The 23,298-nt window shown below is 41.0% G+C and overlaps 1 protein-coding gene across 1 annotated transcript in view; it reads right to left on the reverse strand.

Moving 5' to 3' along the window:
• Window positions 1–604: 604 nt before the first annotated feature.
• LOC132828094 (cathepsin E-A-like) overlaps window positions 605–23,298 on the reverse strand; it is a 28,694-nt gene continuing 6,000 nt past the window's right edge. Inside the window, exons 3-10 of the mRNA XM_060845004.1 lie at window positions 20,164–20,326; window positions 17,651–17,768; window positions 15,176–15,294; window positions 13,901–14,100; window positions 10,355–10,477; window positions 3,491–3,635; window positions 3,074–3,172; window positions 605–772 (exon numbers count right to left, since the gene is read on the reverse strand). Of these exons, the coding sequence (XP_060700987.1) occupies window positions 605–772; window positions 3,074–3,172; window positions 3,491–3,635; window positions 10,355–10,477; window positions 13,901–14,100; window positions 15,176–15,294; window positions 17,651–17,768; window positions 20,164–20,326 (1,135 nt within the window). The remainder of the gene's footprint in view (window positions 773–3,073; window positions 3,173–3,490; window positions 3,636–10,354; window positions 10,478–13,900; window positions 14,101–15,175; window positions 15,295–17,650; window positions 17,769–20,163; window positions 20,327–23,298) is intronic.

The following is a 23,298-nucleotide window of genomic DNA, read 5'->3' on the forward strand; positions in this document are numbered from 1 at the left end:
CCACATACATGGTGGGAGGTCTCCTGACACATGATAGCGGTATCTGTGTCTCCTTTCCCAGGACAGGGTTGTCTCTCAAACTGGCAATTTTGCCCAGATTTGTAGATAGGAGTGCATTGCAATGAAAGTCAAATGTAGCTATCTAACATTTTAGTTTCAAGTTCTCAGTATATTCAATAAAATCACCCTGAAGGCAAATAAATTACTGGTCAGTGAACTTAATCTCTGAATGCATTGAGTATTTTCATAGCAATTGGTTTAAAGGGCAAATATCATTTAAACAGCACCGACACTGGGCTCTATGCCATATTTTCTAAATGTAATTGTGAGCAACAATGACACTGCCTGCCCTAAGATTTATTTTAAATCAAAATCCTGAAAAAAATCAAAACCCTAGTAAAGATTGTACTGTGAATTTGCAAACTGCGTGTGGAGACTTTTAGCAACATGGCAAATTATTGACAGAAGATTTTAATGCATTGATTTCTGAATGTTAAAAACCTTAATTTCAAAGTGATGCTGTACACATTGGAGTTTTAGCAACATTCTAAGTAACTGCAATAAACGTTGCAACCCTGTCTGCCTGAATCAGTGTAATGGGACATTACGGGATGGATTTAGCCAGGCCCACCCTGTTGTTCCCTCTATCAAACACTGCATAATAATAGCCAATGAAGACGTCACCCAGGATCCAGAATGGTCCAGCAGGTGGAGGTATGTCCATTCCTTGGAATCCACTGCTGCAATAAATTCGTCCCCATTCATCCTCCTCCTGCAAGGGGAACAGACTTGGTGAATCGCAATACCTACTGCATTTCAAATAAGGAGAGAACTCATAACAGAATGCTTCCAGGAAGACTTTGCAATAATTAAGTTTTGTTCTACTGAAGTACTATAAAATTCGATAAAGCAATGCTACAAAATAAAAAAGTTAAAAATCACGCAACACCAGGTTATAGTCCAATGTGTATAAGCTTTTGGAGCACTGCTCCTTCATCAGGTACCTTGTGGAGCAGTATCATAGGACACAGAATTTATAGCAAGAGATCATAGTATCATACACTGATGCGATACATGTATGACACTGTGATCTTTTGCTATAAATTCTGTGTCCTACGATCCTGCTCCACCAGCTATCTAATGAAGGAGCAGTGCTCCAAAAGCTTATACACGTTGGACTATAACCTGGTGTTGTGTGATTTTTAACTTCGTCCACTACAGTCCATCACTGGCACCTCCACATTATAAAATAAAAAAATACAGCAGCTAATCTGCATACAGAAAGATCCTCCAAATCCTCATTCAGCTAATGACTGGATCATCTGTGTTCAGTGATAATAATAGATATTGGTCTGAATTCCAAGAGAACTCGCTTGTTTTTCTTCAAGGTCGCGATTATATTATTTCACATGTTGCCAAGAGTGCATACAGGGCCTTAGTTAAGTGTCTCACTCAAATGCAGCACTCACTCAGTAGCACCCAGGATTGTCAGTTTGTGTTGCATCTTAGACTATGTTACAAAATTGTTGAGTCACAATTGTTGACTCAACTTGGACAAAGTTGACCTGCTGACATGCTCCAGTTCAAAACAGTTGCGATTTTTTAAACAGAAAATAAAAGATGTTGAAATCACAGTGAGTCAGGCAGCTCTGTGGAGAGAGAGCAAGTCAATGTTTCATGTCTGGCATTTTTTGTTTTCAGTACAGATTCCAGCATCTGCAGTACTTTGCACCTATTTTGTGTTATAGTCTTTCTTTTAAACTCCGGCACATACAGTTGATGGACATTTAAAAATGAATGATGATGTGTGTTCAACACGTTTCATTCTCACCCTTCCTGATCCTACCCATTACCACCACTGATTGGCTGTTTTTGAGACTGGTCCTACAAGATTCACAACAATGATTGTTAGAGCAGCTTGATCATCAGGGAATAATCCAAGTGACAGATTTCCCCTTACTCTCTTTCTCACTAACCTCGAGTGTGGAGTGGGCTTTTCATTGGCATCAGTGGAAACCAATGCACCCCCCAACCCCAGAGATGGATGCTGCAACTCCAACTCACCAGGTAAATAAAATAATTCAGTCAGTTCCAGTCTGCCTGCATTGTCCACCCTGAAACCTGACAAATAAAGCTTTTTATGGCTGCTCCCAACCCCTTCATGGCTGTTGTCCATGTCTCTGTGTCTGAATTAAGAAGAGTAGCAGTGGAAATGGTATGGGAGCAATGGATAGGGGAGAGGGAATAGGGAGAGGGATAGGAAAGAGACATGTGGAAACAGATGGAAAAGAGAGGAACAGGGTGAAAGACAGGGAATCGTGATGTGGGACAGAGACATAGGGAAACGGGGAATAGGCTCTCAGTGCACACATGCTAGCTAAACCATAACAATGTTTCATATGCAACCTGTATTGAATGCTCAAACAGAGGTCACATTGGTAACATGTGCATTAATGACTCATGATATCTGATATCATGTCATTGCCAAAAGTCACATCATTCAATTATGAAAGTTATGAAGATTCAACCACAAGGAGAACTGAAACTTCTGACTCAGGAGTGAGACAACTACTGCTGAGTAACAGCTGAAGTCAATATAACTATCATGCAAAACTACAAGTGAATGGCCTGGTTTAGAAACTGTTGGTTATTTATAATTTGCAGAGATGTATATATTTATTTATACATTAAATGTTATGCCTTTGCTGTTATTGTTATTAGTTATTTCTTTCTGGAACTGTGAGGTAAATAATCTGATTTTAAGGCAAAACTTTGCAAATAATCTGATTTAAGGCAGGACCAATATGCAACAATTGTGTGCAGACACCACTCCACCCAATTTGCCATCCATTGGACTTTTCACCCATTCTCAAGGTGGACATGTTGATCCCATGACTGAAATTTATGGTATGCATTCCTCTCCTGAGAAGCTCTACACGTTGGGAGTATTCAATTATAAATCTACCCCATGTTCTGCTATCATTCTGGGGAAATAACAGTTTATCAAACAGTAGAATTCAATTTTCCTGTTAAGTCAAATAGTTCTTTCCTCTTGAAATAAGTGGCTACATACCTGAAGTGTGTAGGCCTGTGGTGGAAGAACATAGTCAACACCTCCTATTGTGAACGTCACATCAGGCATATTGGACATATGATCACAGTCTATGGAGTACTGTAAAACACATCAGTGCCCAGTTATTAAAAGAGCAATTATCTACTCTAGCAGTAGGAGGTGATCATGAGGCATTTTAGAGGCAGCTTCCAGCTTGTAACAACTCACTGTGCAAAAAAAGTCTTCCTGTGTAATAAATTTTATTTTGGAATCATTTTGAAATCATAATAGTTGAATTTTAATTGAGAGACATATTTTACTACCTCTAACTTTTCAAATCTGTCATCATAAAAGGATAAGGAAATCCTGTTATCTTGTCCTACTTGATAGACCATAATGAACTGCTTCTATATTAAAGTCACATTTTCTTGTACATACCATTCCATTTCTGCTAGAAACTGCCCCAATCCTGTTCTGTAGTGCATTGATGCTCTTGACAGGTCCAGTAAGGAGAGATGTGCCAGTGTCAACTATGGCTTTGCATCCATTTTCACAGAACAGAACAGTTCCACCGACCTTCACACTAAAAACACAAGGACATCAGAAATAGACCACGTGCAACCTTGAGTCTACTCTCCTAATTAACAAGATCATCCACCTCACCTCCACTTTCCTGCTCTATCCCTAAATCCCTTAATTCCCTCACAACCCAAAAACTCTATCAATCTCAGTCTTGAATAAGTTTAATAACTAGTCTTCTGAAGCACAGAATTCCAAAGATTCACAGCTTTCTGTGTTGAGATATATCTCCTTATCTCACCCTAAATAGCCAACCACTCAATCTGAAATTCTAATCCTCTAGGTCTAAATTCTCCAACCAGGGAGAAACAGACTCCTAGCTTCACCCTGTCTAGCTCACTAAAATCTTTCTTATTCATTGAGATCACTTCTTATTTTTCTGATCTCACCCAAGGCAGAAAGCAGTTAGGCAACCATTGAATATTTAGGGCATTTCATTAGAAAATGAATTTCCACAATGTAAGCCAATACTGGTGTGCATGTGCACAAACACACACACACACAATCCAGTAAGCCAATGTATTAATTACTTTTGTATTGCGTTGCTTACTTTGAATCATGTAATTGTTCTTTTCTTCATTGCACATTGAGATATGTAAACTGGTTTTCATGGAGTCCTGTTAGAATCCCAACAGTGTGGAAACAGATCGTTAGGCCTAACAAATCCACACCGAACGTCTGAAGAGCAATCCACCCAGACCCATTCCCCTAAGCTATTAGACTCCATTCATCTCTGGCCAATGCACCTAACACACGCAACCCTGAACATTATGGGCAGTTTAGCATGGCCAATTCACCTAACCTGCACGTCTTTAGATTGTGGGAGGAAACGTACACAGACATGGGGAGAATGTGCACACAGACAGTCGCCCAAGGCTAGAATTGAACCCAGATCCCTAGCACTGTGAGGCAACAGTGCTAACCACTGAGCCACCATGCCACCCCTATGTTCATCTCATTGTGCTAGAGAGGAACATCATAGAAGAAATGGTACCCTGACTGAAGAACTGCATTGTGGGTGTGAGAACAGAAAGACAGGTTGGGAAGAAAATAGTCAAGACTTGATTTTTGCTCATAACTGTTGGAGTTGTGAGGGAGCTGTGCTTCAGTTTCCGTGACCATAAAGATTAGGGCATTACCACTCTAGACAGGTACATGTTTCTTCAAGCATAACCTTGCAAAGAAGCTGGAGAAAATACATCTGATGGTGGCTTTGAACATGATAGTGATGTGATTGCAAATAAATTAAAAGAACTAATACAAGCTATTATCTGACCTGGCACACAAACATAGCAAGGAAAAGTTATAAACAAGAATTTTGAGAATAACTCACTGCTGCAGCTGGATAGAGAGTTTTGTCACCCGCTCTGAACTTGGGCCAGGAGATCCATTGATGGACTAAACAGCTGAGACAGACCTTACCTCAAGGGATTTAAGTCAAATGAAGTCGAATTTCTAAGCAGCCAGTCAACTAAAAAAACAATCATCTCAAATAACATTGTGGTACCATTGAAGAAAGAAAAATGATTGCAGCACCAACCAATCTGTTTGGTGATTTGGACTGGAGGTACAGAACTGTATTCCTCTGAGTGTGTGTGGGGTAGTGTGGGGTAAAATTAAAGTTACATACATTAGGAATGCTGTCCTTTTACTAGACGTGTTTATATCATACAGTTGTAAATGAACAATTGATTTGGTCTACTTTTTGCCATTGGTCAAAAACAGTTTGATTACAATAAATAAAAGTTTTTCTATGAATGTGAAAATACTTAGTGTGTGCATTCATTTAACCTGAATTAATCATGTGTGTAGAATTGGGCAATTGGTTTAATCCAATTTTCACAAGTTGTGATAACTCAGGAAATGGTTGGGTTTGATTTATAATATATTATTCCCAGCGAGTGATACCATTGTTCAGAAGAAATCCATGAAGGACTGTTTTGTACAGTCATAACAAAACCACATGGCCTAATATAGACATCATTGAACTACTCTCTAAGCTCTCAAATACCCAGTTAAAAATATATAAACTCTGGCCTGTTGCTGGTATTGAGAAATTGGTCAGAGTGATCTATTTGACCTGTGATTCAAACAATCCCCACACCATCCTGATCACAGCAATCAATTCCCCAGCACTGTGGCTCTGTGCCTAATGACACTTTCAACAGCTGTTAAATGGGCCATGAGACCTCTTCACTCAGACTTGTCCTCTCAAAGACAATGCTTATTTTCCCCTGTTTGATGTCAACGCAAAATTTTTTGAAGTACTATTTAGCAGCAATTGTGGTTCAGCTAATCATTTAACTATAAAAGCTTGCAATAGCTCTTTTAACAACCTTGTCTATTCTCTAAGAAACTTGATCTGTGTGACTAGAATAGGATTGTTTTTGGCCGGGGTTCATCATCTGCATCTTTCAATTGTCATTAAAAAAGTTTGCTATGTGGGTGTCTGCAGCTTTTATAAAATCAGAAAATGTAGATCTATGAAGGGTATATTTGTTCTTTGCTCTAGCAGGAACTTTTAAAAATGCTTTTAGATAAATGACCATAGAAGAAGGCTTATGTTTAGTCTGTGTTAGAACTGTTCTACATGAGCTCTAGAAGCATGGGTTTGATAAGCTGAATGTTGTTTTATTCTTCTGGAAATAGCCCATAAGATATAGGAGCAAATTTAGGCCAATCAGCCTCCACAGCCCTCTGAGGCAATGGGTTCCATAGACTCACACTCTGGCTGAAGAAATTCCCCTTCCTCTCAGTTGTAAAGGGTCATACTTTCATTCTGAGGCTGTGTCCTCTGATCTTAGTCTCTCCTACTGGTGGAAGCATCTTCTCCACATCCACTTTATCCAGGCCTGAAGCATTCTGCAACCTGAATTAATCATGTGTGTAGAATTGGGCAATTGGTTTAATCCAATTTTCACAAGTTGTGTATAGACATTCAATAAGATTTCCCTCTCATCCTTCTAAACTCCATCAGTTACAGACCCAGAGTCCCCAGCTGCTCCTCATTCAACAAGCCCTACATCCCCTGGATCTTCTTTGTAAACTTCCTCTGCACCCCTTTAAAATGTCAGCACATCTTCCTTAAATATGGGTTCCCACACTACTGTCAGTATTCCAAATTAGACTGACCGGAACCTTATACAGCCTCAGCAGTACATCTCTGCTCTTATATTCTCGCCCTCTTCCTAATTGCCAACTGAACCTACAATTTAACCTTAACAGAATCTCCTGAACTAGGATTCCCAAATCCTTTTGTGCTTCAGATTTCTAAAGCCTTTCCCCTTTCAGAAAATAATCTACACCACTGTTCTTCCTACCAAAGAATATAATCTCATACTTTCCCACATTGTATTGCATCTGCTACTTCTTTGACCACTCTCCTAGCCTGTCGGAAGTCCTTCTGCAGCTCCCCTACTTATTCAACACAACCTGTCCCTCCTCCTATCTTTGTGTCATCTGCAAACTTAGCAACAATGCCCTCAGTTTCTTTGTCCAGATCTTTAAGGTATAACATGAATAGTTGTAGTCCCAACACTGATCCCTGCTGAATTCCACTAATCACCAGCTGCCATCCTGAAAATGACTTCTTTATCCCCAGTCTCTGCCTTCTGCCAGTCAGCCAATCCTCTATCCATGTCTCTAATACTATGGGCTCTTATCCTGTTTAGCAGCCTCCTCTGCAGCACTTTGTCAAAGGTCTATGGAAATCCAAATAAATCATGCCCACTGGCTCTCCTTTGTCTAACTTGCGTGTTATCTTCTAAAAGAATTCTAACATATTTGACCTCCCCCTAACAAAGTCATGCTGACTCCACCTTATTTTACCTTGCATTTCCAAGTGTTCCAAAATCTCATCCTTAATAATGGATACTAAAATCTTACCAATATCTGAGGTCAGGTTATCTGGCCTATAGTTTCCTGACTCCTGCCTTGCTACCTCCTTAAACATGAGTGTTACATTAGCCATTTTCCAGTCTTATGGGGGCCCTCCCTGACTCCAGTGATTCCTGAAAGATCACTATTAATGACTCTACAATTTCCCCAGCTATCTCCTTCAGAACTCTGGTATGTAATCCATCTGGTCCAGGTAATTATCAACCTTCAGACCTTTCAGATTCGCTATCACCTTCTCCTTTGTGATGGTTACCCCACCTCTGCCTCCTGACTCTCTGGAGTTTCTGGTATGTTGCTGTGCACATTGATGCAAAGTATCTACTCAGTTCCTCAGCCATTTCTTTGTTCTGCATTATTCTTTCTCTAGCCTCATTTTCTGGCAGCCCAATGCCCATTGTCTTTAAAATATCTAAAAAAATTCTTGTAATCTTCATTTGTATTCCTAACTAGCTTACTCTCATATTTCAGATTCTCTCCCCCCTTATTGCTTTTTTAGTTATCCTCTGCTGGCTTTTAAAGGCTTCCCAATCTACTGGATTCCCCCCAATTTTCACCACATTGAATGTTTTCTCTTTTGCTTTTATGGTGTCCCTGACATCTTCTATCAGTCTCATCCTTCCCTTAGTATGTTTCTTCTTCCTTGTGATGAATTTCCACTGTGCCATCCAAATTGCCCAAAGAAACTCCACCATTGCTGCTCCACTGTCTTCCCTGCTAGGCTTCCCTTCCAATCAACACAAGCCAGCTCCTTTCTCATGTTTTTATAGCTACCTTTACTCAAATGTAATACCATTACATTTCATTCTAGCTCCTCCCTCTCAAACTACCGTGTGATTCTATCATATCACAGTCACTGTCCCTTGGAGGTTCCTTCACTTGAGCTCGCTAATCAAGTCTGCCTCATTACACATCATTGTAACCAGAATTGCCTGTACCCTAGTGGGCCTTACTACAAACTGCTCCAAAAACAAAACATCATGTAGACATTCCACTAATCCCATTTCTTGAGATTAGATTCCTTACATTATTGAAATGGGTCCTTCAGCCCAAGTCCACACCAACCCTCCGAAGAGTAACCCACCCAACCCTGTATTTACCCCTGACTAATGCAACTAAAATTATGTGTAATCTAGCATGGTCACTTCACCTGACCTGCATGTCTTTTGATTGTGGGAGGAAACCAGAGCACCTAGACGAAGCCCACATAGTCAGTTGCCCGAGGTAGGAATTGAAACTGGGTCCCTAGTGCTGTAAGGCAGCAGTGCTAACCACTGTGCTGCCCCATCTGATGCCAACCTGGTTTTCATAGTACACCTACATATTGAAGTCCCCAAGATTATTGTAACAGTGGCTTTTCTTACATGTCTTTTCTGTCTCCTGATTTATTTTCTTCCCCACATCGTACTACTGCTAAGAGGCCTGTACACAACTCCCTTTGAAGTTCCTCAACTCTACCCACAGTTTCTACACCTTCATAGTTTCTTCTGTTAAGATTTAAGAGCCTTGTTTCTGATTGAACTGCATCACCTTCAAGCTTAAATGGAACAGTCTTCCACATTGAAGTCACTGTTTCTGAAGGTTCCTTTACAACAATGTTATTAATATGTCCTTTGTCATTGCATGATACTAGATTTAGAGTCCATTTCCTAATTGGTTCCACAGGAAATGGCTTCAAAAAACCTACATTTCAAGGATTCATCCTCTGTAACACTTAATTAGGTTTCCCATTCTCTTTTAAAAACTTCCATGATTACCATATTACTGTAACTCTACACACCTGCTTTCCCAATTTATACTGTATGTGGTTACCTCTGCTGTTTAGTGGCTGATAAACAGCTTCCACCAATGTCTTCTGCCTCTTGATGTTTCCTAATTCCACTTTAAACTGATACTGTATCTTTGACATTAGAACAAAGGTAATCTCTCACTGCAATATGAATGCACATTGTTACTTACAGAGTTACCACCCAATCATTTCCCACCTTTATATTCTTCCTGAATGTCACAGACCCGTAGATATCCAGGTCACAGATTTGGTTTTATTGATGGCCATTAGATATATATGGCTACTGATTTTACACATGGTTTTCTATATGTGCTGGTAATTCATTTTTTTTATTATTAATGTTGTGGACATTCAGATGCAGAAAATTTCTTGCCTTCATCAGACTGAAGGGCACTGAATCTTAAGATTAGAATTGTACAATTAATTTGTGGTTACTGTACTTTTAAGCCTATATTAAGTCAGAGATCCTGCAGAATCACACAGAGGATGGTATGTGACAGAAAATCAGTTGGCACAAAAAGTCTATGCAGGTATTACACAGTAACCTCATTGCACCCTGTTAACATTTCCTTCAATTCCTTTCTCTCTCATGTATTTATCTAACTTTCCCTTAAATAATGGATGCTATCCACCTCATGTTATAGCCGAGGATTTCTATTCTCCATTAGCCTTGACCAACCTTGAAACAATCTATAACTGAATACCTCGAGAGTAACAGTGTAAGAAAATAAGCAGTTCCAACTCTTTATTATCTGCTAAGGAATCTCTTACTTGACCATATTATTACCCCCCCATCCCCATCCCCCATCCTTGTGATCAAATGCCCCACTCCTTTACTCAGATTTTCCTGCCACATCTCATCCTAAATGTACTATAAAACCTAATTCAGAATCAGAGATCACGTCAAGGTATAATTGAAGGGGTGCTCCATGGGAAGTAGGTTTTGACCACCATCTAGTGGTTCTGTGAAAACCTACATGCCCTGGAACACCACTTATTGTATGGAATGCAAATGCAGTTTATCTCGTGCCTGCATTTACCCGTCTAACTGAATTTGCCAGTATCCTTTGTTGGTCACAGGAATCCAATGAAGTTCACCAGTGAAGTGCGAAGTATCAAATCCACCAAAAACAATTTCACTCCCAGACTCATCATTTGGATTTCTGGGAAATAAAACAAAAAGAGAAAGCATTAAAATTTGGTCAAAAGTGATTTTAAAAAAACACATCAAAAGTGGCAGCAGAATGTAATATCAATCAGTGTTAGTTTTAAAATCACAGCTCAGGATTTCTTCTGTTCAGCCTTAGTGATAAATATAGTCTTTGTAACCACAGTTGGGAATTGTTCCCTCCCTCTATACTCTTGGTGAGGAAATAAAGTGAGTTTGGGCAATTTGATATGATTCTCAGCTTCCACTGGGCAAAATCTCTAGGTTGCTTAGAGAAAAAGATTTCAGGAGCCTTAAGGGAAGCTATGGGGCCTGAGATCCTCAACTAAAGATAGGAGTCTTCAAGTCTAGGAACATCGAGTTGGCCAGAGATCAGCAAAGACTGTGAGACCCATCCAAACATTTGCCAACACTTTGGCAATAACAGAACAAGGGGCTTGTTGGTGGTTGGATAGGCCTGAGGAATGAAATCTTTAAAACCTGAAGGAAACAAGAAGTGGTCTGTAAGTGTTCTAAATTGCTGAGACCTGGCAGTTTAATGAAGGAACCTTGCTGATTGCGGAATTCAATCTTACATTCTTTCCATGTCTTCTAGAAAATGTTGCATTCATGAACACTGCAGCTGTAGGGGAAACACTTGCAGCCAATGCAGTCATAGTGCTTGTGATGTACATGTATCGCTGCTGAGCTGAGCTGAGCTGGGAGTGACAGGGAGCTGAACAATTTGCAGTCTTTGCTGATCTCTGGCCAACTCGATGTTCTTAGGCTGGAAAATTCCCATCTCAGTGCCTTTGGTTGAGATCCCAGTGTGCAGAGCAGGTGAGTGGAGCCTGTAGTGGGAGTGTAGAGCAGGGAGTGGGAGAAGCAGACTTCAGAGCAGTGAGCACAGTGAAGGAGGTGAGAGTTCCTTGGTTGACAGTGGTATTGTTGAACATGTGTGCAAAGGCATAGTGCCATGGTAGTGTGACATCACCAGTGTCATCCACTCATGGACACCCATGGACATCTTTGTCCACCGCCCTGACATTGGCAACATAAATGCAAAGAAACTCTGGTAATGCTCACTGTTTGAAGGGAAATGTCCTTCTACGCTTCAATTCCAGTTGTATAATGGTTGAACACTGTGAAACTGTAGACTCTCAGATCGGGGTTGATTCCAGCCTCAGGTGACTGTTTGTTTGGAACTTGCACATTCTCCCTCTGTCCGCATGGGTTTCCACCGGGTGCTCCGGTTTCCTCCCACAGTCCAAAGATGTGCAGGTTAGGTGGATGGGAGACGCTAAATTGCCCATTGTGTTCAACGATGTACAGGTTAGAAGGATTAGCCATGGGGAATGCAGAGTTACAGGGATATTGTAAAGGGGTGGGATGGATCTGGGAGGGATGCTCTTTGGTGAGTCGGTGTGGATTCAATGAGCTGAATGGCCTGCTTCCACACCATAGGGATTCAATGATTCTATGATATAGAAGCAAATAAAGCTGCAAAGTAAAAGATACCAGCTGAAGACCATGTTCTTGAAATGGCAGATAGAAACTTTAACATAGCATCATAAGATAAATTAATGGATAAATTTGAAAACTTGAATGTGAATTTTTTAATTATGTTATTCATAAAATTTGTTCAAATAATTATTATGGACAATTGGGCAGAGGTCCCCAAAACCTGGTTTACAGCTCAAAAATTGAGGAATCAGGATCTGAAATTGTAATGGCATCGTTGCAGCGATGGGTCACTTTGATTGAACTTAAACTCTCCACACACTTTGTGGCAAGTTTCTAGTAACTTCCTACAAGATCTACTCAAATTCGCTTCAGCATTAATTGGCACCCTCAAATTGAGGGAATGACTGAATGATATTATTCATCTTCAGAAAGATACAGCAATCGGGAAGAAAGCAAAGATATTTCTCTTACAGGTATCTGAACCTTATCATACAGCCTGAATTCTAATTGTCCACTCTCTGAGGGTACACCGTTTCAATTGCTGTGCTCTTGTGTACAGAAGACAATGCAAGTCATCCATGCCACAGTCCCATGATATGTATGTCAATGGGTGGTCCCCCTTGGCTTCATCCAGTGGTCCCCGGTGTTACATATACCAGTCTTCAGCCAATTTGATTCACTTCACGTATTCTCAAGAAACAGTGGATACCACAAATCTACGAGCCTTGACAACATTCTGGTCAAGGTTCAACTGAAGGCGTATGCTCCAGGACCTGCCATGACCCTAGTCAAGCTATTCCAGAACACTTACAACAGCCAATGTCGATCATTGTTCAGGTACACTTTGTACACAAAAAGCAAGAAAATTCAACCCAGTTAATTACCGCCTCCTACTCGACTGCCAGTAAGGTGATGGGAAGTGTAATTAAAATTGCTATTAAGCTGTAACTGCTCATCAATACCTGCTCACTGACACTCAGGCAAACTACTCTCCTACTTGCTATGTTCTTAAAACCCTCTGGTATATTCCATTTAGGTCAGATTAATGCAAAGTTGATAGCTGCTCCTCAGTGTGAAACCAATACATTTACAGGGGTTTTAAAATATCTCTACAAGCAAAAATTTACAGGGGTTTACATTTACAGGGGTTTTAAAATATCTCTACAAGCAAACATCTTTGCTTCCAGTTCAAATTGTAGTAGCTTCTGGTGTCTTTGTTTTACACTGAGGCCCCACCCAGCCTTAATCAACCAATCACAGTGAGCATAGCTCAGCTAGCAGAAAGATATAATCAAAGCTAAAGAATGTAAACACCACGTATTTAAGTCCTTTGTCCACTCACTCTCTAATCCTTACTGTTACTGATAACTTTACCCAAAAGTGATCAGGAGCAGATTTTCTGGTTGATTCTTTTTTTCGTTCCCTAGACCAGATGCATTTGAAATCATGTCTAAAGTTATCCACATAACTCAGTCCCAGAAATAAACCCAGAAGTTTCTTGACCCAGAGAGATGTATATTTGAACTGGATCTTCAGGGAGAAGTTTTGGGGGTGGCGGGACAGTGGTCATGAGGGCAATTTATACAGCATCCTTCATGGATACTTAAACTCCCAAAATGCATTTGACTCAATGTAGTAAATTATATTTATATTTTATTCCAGTCATCCCTTTCACAAAATACAACAGTAATGTGACATATTTATTGTTTGAACAGAAGTGAATCTAGATGTCTAAAACAGAAATATATAATAATGCATTGAGTTTGGTTTAGGCAAAATTAGAATTTGCATTGATTAAATACTTGAGTGTTCTGAATCATATTGACTAAACTCTGTGCTGCAGAATCCAAATATTCTAATCTAATATATTGCACTGCATATATTATGTCAAAGGAAAGGGAGTATTTATCTTGAAAGATTTGATCTTCAAATATTTAATCTACTTCATATAAGGACCTTTAAAAGAAAGACACACCTGCTAAGATACACAGAGAATATGGGCAAGTTTACCAAGCCTTGCGCCACCATGTTGTCAAATACTGGTGTGGCATCTGCTGTTGCAATAGATGGGTAAGCCAGTCCAAGAATCCCATCAAATGGGGAATACAGAAACGTTGTGCCAGGCTCTGTCACACTCTCACCAAATTTCTGGTTCACAATGGTGATGCCTTCAACCTAAGTACAGAAAGAAAGACATGAGTTTAAGTGACATCATTCCTGGCCTCACAACATCTCAAAGTAATGAACTTCTTCTGAACTGTGGCCCTGTTGTAATGTAGAAAACATATTAAGCAAATTTCGAACAATAATTTTGAAGAGCAGGGAAGTTTTGCTCAGTGTTCTAACTATTGTTTATTCCTCAACTTGCATTAATAAAACATGGTCAAGTCCCCAGGGCGATGAGGCATTGACCATGTTTTATTGATGCAAGTCGAGGAATAAACAATAGTTAGAACACTAAGCAAAACTTCCCTGCTCTTCAAAATTGTTCTGTGGGACCTTTTACAAATGTCTGAGAAGAAGTCAATACTTTGGTTTCTGGTGTCCTCTAAAAGACAACACTTCTGGTAGAGCAGCACTCCATCAGCATTGCACTGGAGAATGAATTTTATATTGAAATTTTTGAAGAATGTGAAAAAATAGCATGTAACCAGGGGAGGTTTTGGTCTAGTGGTATTGTCGTTGGGCTGTTAACGCAGAGACCCAGATAATGTCCTGAAAGCCTGGGTTTGAATTTTGCCACGCAGATGGTGGTATATGAATTCAATAAAAATCTAGAATTAAGAATCTGATGATGACCATAAATCTGTTATTGGAAAAACCCATCTGGTTCACCAATGTTCTTTCGGTTCACTACACGTGACTCCAGACCCACAGCAAAGTAGTTGACTCTTAAGTGCCCTCTGATAATTAAGGATGGATGATAAATGCTACCTGGGCCTCATTCCATGAATGAATAAAGGAAAACAAAATTGTTCCTAGCCTGAAACCAAGTGCACCAGAAATAAAACCAAGAATAGTGGAATTGCTCAGTATGTTAGATATCATCTAGCCAAGAGCAACTCATTGAACAATTCAGGTCAACAACCTTGAAGAAGAACTACTTAAGTACCAGAAGCAATCCAGCCTTCCACCTACTGGGTAATACCAGCCTTGTTTGGATTAACATTCTCATTTACTGGAATATTCCACATCTACTGCTTCACTCTTGACATTTCAGATTCCTCTTTAAAATACGATAATTACTTACCGTTACAGTATCTATTCCAATTATTCCTGTCAGACTGCCTGTACCATAATGGATAGAGAAAGGACGGCCATCCCTTGTATAAGTCGATGATTTATCTGGGATGAACTTGTCATGGTCTTCTGTAAAAGAAAAAAAAACTCTCTCCCTGAGACAGAATTCTCGTTAAAAAAAGCCAACCTGGACAAACATTTCAATGTATAGACTTTGCAAAGTGACATTCTGTTGGATCCTTTATCTTGTCCTCATTAGGACAGAATTGCAGCGAGTAAATTTCGAAGACAATAACAATATTCTGTAGAAATTGCTGTTCCCTTAGAGATTTGGCATTCCAAAGATGTTGTTTTAGATTAGATTAGACTTACAGTGTGGAAACAGGCCCTTCGGCCCAACAAGTCCACACCGACCCGCCGAAGCGCAACCCACCCATACCCGTACATTTACCCCTTACCTAACACTACGGGCAATTTAGCTTGGCCAATTCACCTGACCCGCACATCTTTGGACTGTGGGAGGAAACCGGAGCACCCGGAGGAAACCCACGCAGACACGGGGAGAACGTGCAAACTCCACACAGTCAGTCGCCTGAGTCGGGAATTGAACCCGGGTCTACAGGCGCTGTGAGGCAGCAGTGCTAACCACTGTGCCACCGTGCCGCCCATGAGTACAAGATCAAAAGCATAAACAGCACATTTCTTTTCCCAGAAGTATCCCACGTATAGGTAAGTTCATTCTCCATCTACAAAGAGGAGATGACATCCTAGTTGGTTAGGATATGCCGAGTTTAATTCTCAGTACTAAAATGTCCTTATTCCTTTTCAAATGAATGAGTATGCAAACGTTTTGAATGGCAAAGGCTGAACATAAAGGGCAATATGGATCTTAGAATGGTAGATTAGATGTGGTCAATTTACTGGTTATTTGGGGGGAGTTTCTAGATTAGGAGAATGGGGATCTAGCAGAGAGTGTTACCTTTTTGATTCACACAATATCCAAATTCACATTATGCCTTCTCACTGGATGACAGTAAATGTTGCACATGTGCAAACTTGAAGGATAGATAGTGTAGGGGGAGGTAGCTAGGGAGTAGACAGATTGGAACCTGCCTTTCAGTGGAGGTCAGTGATGTGATGTTGTTTCTGATCTTTATCCATGATTTGTGCAGTGATTGTAACGAGGCCAGCCAGGTGGACCTCATAAAATATGAGTTCCCTGATTGTGGCTGTTAATCTGGTCAATAGGGGAGCCTGGCTGACAGATAAGAACAGGAGTGTTAGAGGTACTGTTCACTATGAGAGCTGTCTCTGAGGGAGCTGGATTAGTGTCATATCTCTCCATATGTCAATAAAGGGTGAGTTGGTGATGGGGTACTGGCTGCTGTCAAATTATTTCAATTTGGACAATGTAATATTGTCTCACATGACTAAGTTAGCCAATGACATAAAACTGGATATGGTTGCCAATGATGAATGCCTGACAGCTCTCAGACACATGACAACCAGAGAGGTATGCAGTCAATGAAGGGGCAGGAGTGGGACAGAATGTAGTTGGAGCTGCCCTTTTGCTGTGTGTTACTAGAGATTTTGTTTTCTTTATTCTTTCATGAGGTATCAGCATCTCTGCCAAGGCCAGCATTAGTTGCCTTTTCCCAATTGCCCATGAACTGTAGACAGTTAAGAGTCAATCACAGTGGATGTGGGTCTGGAGTCACATGTGGGCAAGACCAGGTGAGGTCTGCAGATTTCCTTCCCTAACTGACGTTAGTGAATAAGATGGCATTTTGCAACAATCAGTGAGAGTTGTCATGGTCACTATTACTGAGACTAGATTTATATTCCAAACTTAGATGGGACTTTGTGTTCCAGATGGAGGTGAAACTGACAGATTGGCACCAACTTTATCTACTAGTCCCTCATTCCAGCTATCCTGAAAGATTCAGGCATATTGTAATTTCAGTGGAGAAAGAAACATGTTCTTCAGGCACATTCCCTGGCTTTGAATCCCGACAATTACCTGGCATGGCCATTATGAAGTTGTCTTTGTAGAAATGAGCTGATTGACACTAGACACAAAGTTGGACCTCCTGCCTCTGCTCCCAGGGAGATGAACACATTACATTTTCCCACTACCACCACATCCATCACCCACAAATCCCGAGTTGTGCCAATGCTTGATCCTCAATACAGGAATTGCCAGACCCCATAAAAACCAGACAGAATCAGACATTGATCTTTCAGACACAACTGAAAAGATCCATGTAATTACTGTGTTAAAGGTTTATGGGATGTCTATGTCCAATCCTTAAAACAACGTCACACCAAAATTGACAACCCCTGTCATATTCTCTCATCCATGTATGGAAACAGAAAACAATGCATGTTGTGATGATAACCTGGATTCGAGAAGGAGTACCAATCTGAGCAAAGGATTTTGGGGATTAATCTGGTGACAATGGAATCTCTCACTGGTCTCACTTACTGCAAGCTCTGCTGTGGCAATAAACCGAAGGCACCCATAAATTGGATGAACCAGTATCAAATACAACAGTGAAATTCTGAGGTGGTGTGCCAATGGAAATCTCCCCGCCATACTGAGTCTGTAACAAGACATGAATAATTATATTAATGCACTTTGCAGTAGATTGTCCTGAAAGCAAACTCCATACTTGGGGAAAGAAAGACTGGTTGTTCCATAATATCAAGTATGAGCAACGCAAGGGTAAGCCTTCTCCTGATAAATTCCATCTATCCGAGTTACCATGATACAAAAAATGTTTTCTGTGTGCTCTTGAAATCTGGAACATGAGCTGAATCTTCGGTAAACTGTAAGGCTTTAGTTACAACTGATTTTCAGAACATTCATAGGAATGGATTGGTTTCAACTTGAGGGAGGGTTGGAGTGAAATTGGAGCCATGAGGGCAAACCATGGAATATGAGGCATTTGAACGTCCAAAAACTTGCATGAATTACACGCCTAGAGAGGACGCAAGTTGGTCACGTGATTGGTCAGGTGACTGGTCAGGTAATGGGAGTGTCAAACCAGCTTTCTCAGTAACTTACCAAAATGGTCTCTGGCAAGTTTATTATTGAATCGGGACAGTGAACAAGCCAGCACTCTGGGGTTGGAGGGTAGGTGGTGGATAAGATGTAAGACCACTGTATTCATGGAATAGAGAAAAACGCCTGGTACCATTTAACAGAAGGGACTTTCATTTGAAGTCCTGCTGTGTCAGGTTTTGAAAAGTGCCTATCCAGGATGTGCCACAGTCAGTTAAATTGGCACTTCAGCCCCAAAGACATAGCCATTGAAATCAAAATAGCAGATTTTATTGTGCCTGTGTAAAATCGAAGCGTGGGTGGAAACATGGTGCAAATGCTCCCGTGCTGTGTTCATTCTCATCTAGTAACCTGATTTCCACTGAACGAAGAGGAGTTGACATTGGCCCTTGAAGGCAGGATTTTTGGGCACCACCAACGTTGGAAACAAGGGCCTGAAAATAACAGCAGTGCCAAACAATACACCTTTCAGCTGCCAGCCACCTTGATCAAGCCAAGTGTGGGCTGCGCAACATCTCAAAGTGGGAAGCCATTTACCTTGCTACAGTCAGCTAAAGGAGGTTCCTCAGTTTGTTTCTAGTTTACAAACACAATGGCAGCATTGGGAGTGAGGCTGTTGTGAGAGCAGTTCAAACATGTGCAGGTGCACCCAAAAGGTGTCCTCTCGAGGGGCACCCCAGCTGCCCTCGACATCTCCCACTGCCATCTCTTTGGGCGGCCTAGCCTCTTTCTTCCTCTTTTTAAACTGGTGTAATGGCTCCTTCATGTTGAAGCACCCTCTGTTTGTTCCCCTTTACAGCAGTTAGCTGCCCCTGTGAAACTGGATGCCCTCTAATTGGCTTTCCAAAACACAATTACCACCCATTTTTCTACAAGGGACCTGACTCTGCCAATTGTGGAGGGGTACCCTGATCAAAAGCTCAGTGGGTTGCCAGGTCCCCCAGGGTTGGCGGCCGGGGGTGGGGGGGATGGGGATTGGGGGGGGGGGGGGGGGGGGGGGAAAGAGGTGGTGGTGGTGGGGAGGGGTGTTCTTTGGGAAAACAGAAATAATCCTGGCATCTTAGTCCCAGTACAACATTTCTGCCCTGAGTTTCTTCCCATTTCATTCTTTTCTTTTTCCTCTTTAAGTTGCTGTCAGTGCAGCTACAATTTCAAAGCACAAGATGGTTATGGAATGGTCTGAAGCATTTCTATTGTTTCAAATTAAATGAAGATATTGTCATGGGTAGACCAACTGCCCCCCTCAAAACATATCAAAGAGATAGTCTCGACCCTAAGCTTTTCTTATTGTAAAGGCAAGTGCCAGGCATTGCATTCCAGATGCAATTCAATTGGTCAAATTACCAAGCTTGAAGTGGATCACACTTTATTCATACTCCATAGTTAAAATACACACAAAAAAAAGAGAAATTGGAATAACTTGACTGTATTGGAAAACTTAACAGAAGAATAGATTATTTAACCACTAAACAGTAACTGTTCCAATATAGTAGCATCTCACAAACACGTTGGGACTGAAAGACTCTGGTCTTTGCTTATGAGGATGATGGCACATAGAGCACTGAGACTTATGGGAACATGTCCATTAGTAATATGAGCATTAAAAATGCAACAAAGCAAAACAGCTTTTCCATAACTACTTGTTAAGTTGCCTGTTCCAGGTTCTTTGAAAGGCCACCATGATAATTATGAAGTTGGGTCTCAGTATGAAGTTGAAATGACAGTTCTCCATGCCTAACTCAGGTTGGGTAACAATAGCAGCTACAATTTATTTCTAAACTTTCCTTTGATGATTGGCGTCTACCCGATTTAGTCGTATAGCTACATTAAAGGCATTCCTTCAGCAATGATATAAATCTCATTTATTTCATTTCTAATCCTAATATGTATAACTCCGTTTCACAAGTACGTTTAAGCTGTCGGAACAGACTTACATCCATGTAATTGAGAAGGGGCTCAGATGTTCTTTGTATGGCAGAACACTCCTGAACTTGACCCATTTGTACCATATCCATCTTATGGTGCTCCCAGAAATACGAGAGTATCCCTTTCTCTCTCATTGTTTGCTTGACTGACTTGTGCTTCTTCAGTGGAATTCTGTCAAATTATAAGAGGGAAAATTGATGAAGCCACAACCAATGATTGAGCATGATTTTCTTGCCAAAGAGTAGCTTCCAAATAATGTAATTTTCATACTTCTGCAAAGCAGCTATCTCAAATTCTTTAACTTGTCAAGCTGCTTTCAAATGGGCAAGAGTGAAGAAGGGAAGGGTGGTTAAAGATTAAGTATTTTGCATCCTAGCACAGAGGAACATCTTTCACAATAACTACCCACCCCCTTCCATAAACTCAGCTGACCCACAGAAGTAACAAATAAATGAAATGCCATCAGACTAGAATCTAGTTCTTCCCTTCATTGCCTGAAGGGAATTCTGAATTGTAACAACACCCAACAAAACCCTACAATACACTTCAATTCCTACTGCAGAAAAGCACCTGCATTTTACTGGTGAGGAATTCTTCCATTATCTTCAATGACATACTTCCTAGCTTCTCAAAGTATCTTCAATTGTTAAGTTAGGGGGTAAATTAAAAATGACACACACCAGATTACAGTCCAATAGGCTTATTTGGAAGTATAAGCTTTTAGAGTGCTTTTCCTTTGTTGTGTAGCTCGTGGGGCAGGATCATAGGACAAAGAATTTACAGCAAAATATCAAAGTGTCATACAACTGATGCGATGTATTGAACAAACCTAGATTGCTGTTAAGTCTTTAATCACTTATAATGGGTTGCAGGTTTCAGTTCATTAATATATGAATCCCAGAATTTCTTGCAAGTCACATTCCCAAGATGACTTTAGGTTTTATTAAAAAAAAGGTGACATCTCAGCTCAGACAATGCATTAAAGGCGTGAGGTTAGAGTCCGTCTACATTCCAACCTTGAGTCAGTCTAGTTCTATTCTAAAGTAGGAATTCATACAATGTCATATGTACTGACTGCCAACGTTGTCCACCTCATTCGCTGAAGACAAGGATACCCCGAGATATGGTACTTGGAGAGACCAAGCAGACGTTACGACAATGGATGATTGGATACCACGCAACAATCATCAGGCAGAGATGTTAAAACCGCCCCCCACCCCCACCCCCACCCCCACCCCATCACGGAACACTTCAGTGGTCAAGGGCATTTGGCCTTACATCTTTGGGTGACTGTCCGCCAAGGCAGACTTTGGGATAGACACCGACGCAGAGTGGCCGAGCAGAGGCTGATAGCCAGGTTCAGTACACATGAGGATGGTCTTAGTGGGACCTTGGATTTATGTCACACTACAAGTGATCTCACTACACTATATGCACACATGCACAGACTCACACACAAGCACACATACATACACACTCTTACATGCTCACACACTCTCACAGACCCTCTCTCATACACATGCTCTCTCTCTCAGATACACGCACAGACACACACGTTCATGTGCATACCCTATCACAGGCATAAACTCCATCACACTCACGCACACACTCGCTCACGCACGAACACACAAACACACACATAGACGCACACTCATACACACTCTCCATATCTTCTCACACAAACACACACACTCCTTCTCTCTCTCTCATACGCACACATGTACACATTCTCTCTCTTCCTTTTTCTCTCTCTCTCTTTCTCTTTCTCTTTCTTTCTCTCTCCCTCCCTCTCCCTCTCTTCCCTTCTCTCCCTCACATGCACGCACACAAATATAGATCAATGGGGTGAATTTGCATTTGCCGACTTATGTTTGCAGATACATTCTATTCTGTTCCAAAAGCACACAATCTGTAGGCAATCAGTCCATGTGATATTTTATAAATTCCTACTTTGCAAATAGAACTAGTCTGACTCAAGGTCGGAAAACAGACAGATTCTAACCTCATACCTTTAACACATTGTCTGAGCTGAGTTGCCACTTTTTTTATATAAAAACTTAAGTCACCTCAAGAATGTGACTTGAAAGAAGTTCTGGAATTTACATATTAATGATTTGAAACCTGCAATACATTCTAAGTGATTAAAGACTTAACAGCAATTGTTCAATACATCGCAGAAGTTGTCTGACACTTTGATCTTTTATTACAAGTTCTCTGTCCTATGATCCTGCCCACTAATTACCTGATGAAGAAGCAGCGCTCTGAAACGAGCACTTCTAAATAAACCTGTGGAACTATAACCTGGTGTTGCGTGATTGTTAGCTTTGTCCACCCCAGTCCAACACCAGCACCTCCACATTACGTTAGGGGTAATATTGAGTTATGAGGCCTCAGATAAGGAAAAAAGCAAATTACTGCAGATTTTTCCAACTGCTGTTCTCGCAGCATCCTAAAAGCCACACTCAGGGCCATGCGCCGCTACATGAAAGCACTCAACACCTCTCTCCAGAAGCACGAACTTACTCTCTCTCAAAGCTGTCCAGGTCTACAGTTTCCTTTCATACTTCGTATCGTTCGATGCCTTAACTCCAAACTTTTCCTGTTTCTTGCAGATGTTAAGGAATGCAAGCTTCAACTTCTCATCCACACCCCTGCCCACCCTCCACCTTCCAACAGTCCCTATCCCTCGAACCCCATCTCTTCCCACCCCAGCCCTTGCTGTGTGTTCACCATACCCTCTGACTTTCCCCTCTCTGAGGCTGAGAGTGCTGTTCTCAGCAAAGGACCCAGCTTTGTATCCTTACGTCTCAGTTTTGACAAACGGTCAGTTAGGTTCGAGGCATCAGCTCTTTTCTCTCCTTAAGATGCTGCCAGACCTGCTGAGATTTTCCAGCATTTTCTCTTTTGGTCTCAGATTAGGAAACGTTGGCAAAGAGCAAGTTGATTGTTACACAGTTGGACGGTTGATTTTCCTCCTTTGTTTTTCCAGAAAGAGTGGTTTATTGAGATTAGTGAAAGAACATTTAAAAAAAGCAGGAGTGCTTCAGAACTGCCCTGTCTTCAATTAGCTCACAGTTGATCTTCACCACAACTTCACTTTCCCACCTCAACTTCACTTTCCCATATCCCATGATAACTTTTAT

This window comes from Hemiscyllium ocellatum, chromosome 26 (genome assembly GCF_020745735.1).
Source record: "Hemiscyllium ocellatum isolate sHemOce1 chromosome 26, sHemOce1.pat.X.cur, whole genome shotgun sequence".
Taxonomy (NCBI): domain Eukaryota; kingdom Metazoa; phylum Chordata; class Chondrichthyes; order Orectolobiformes; family Hemiscylliidae; genus Hemiscyllium; species Hemiscyllium ocellatum.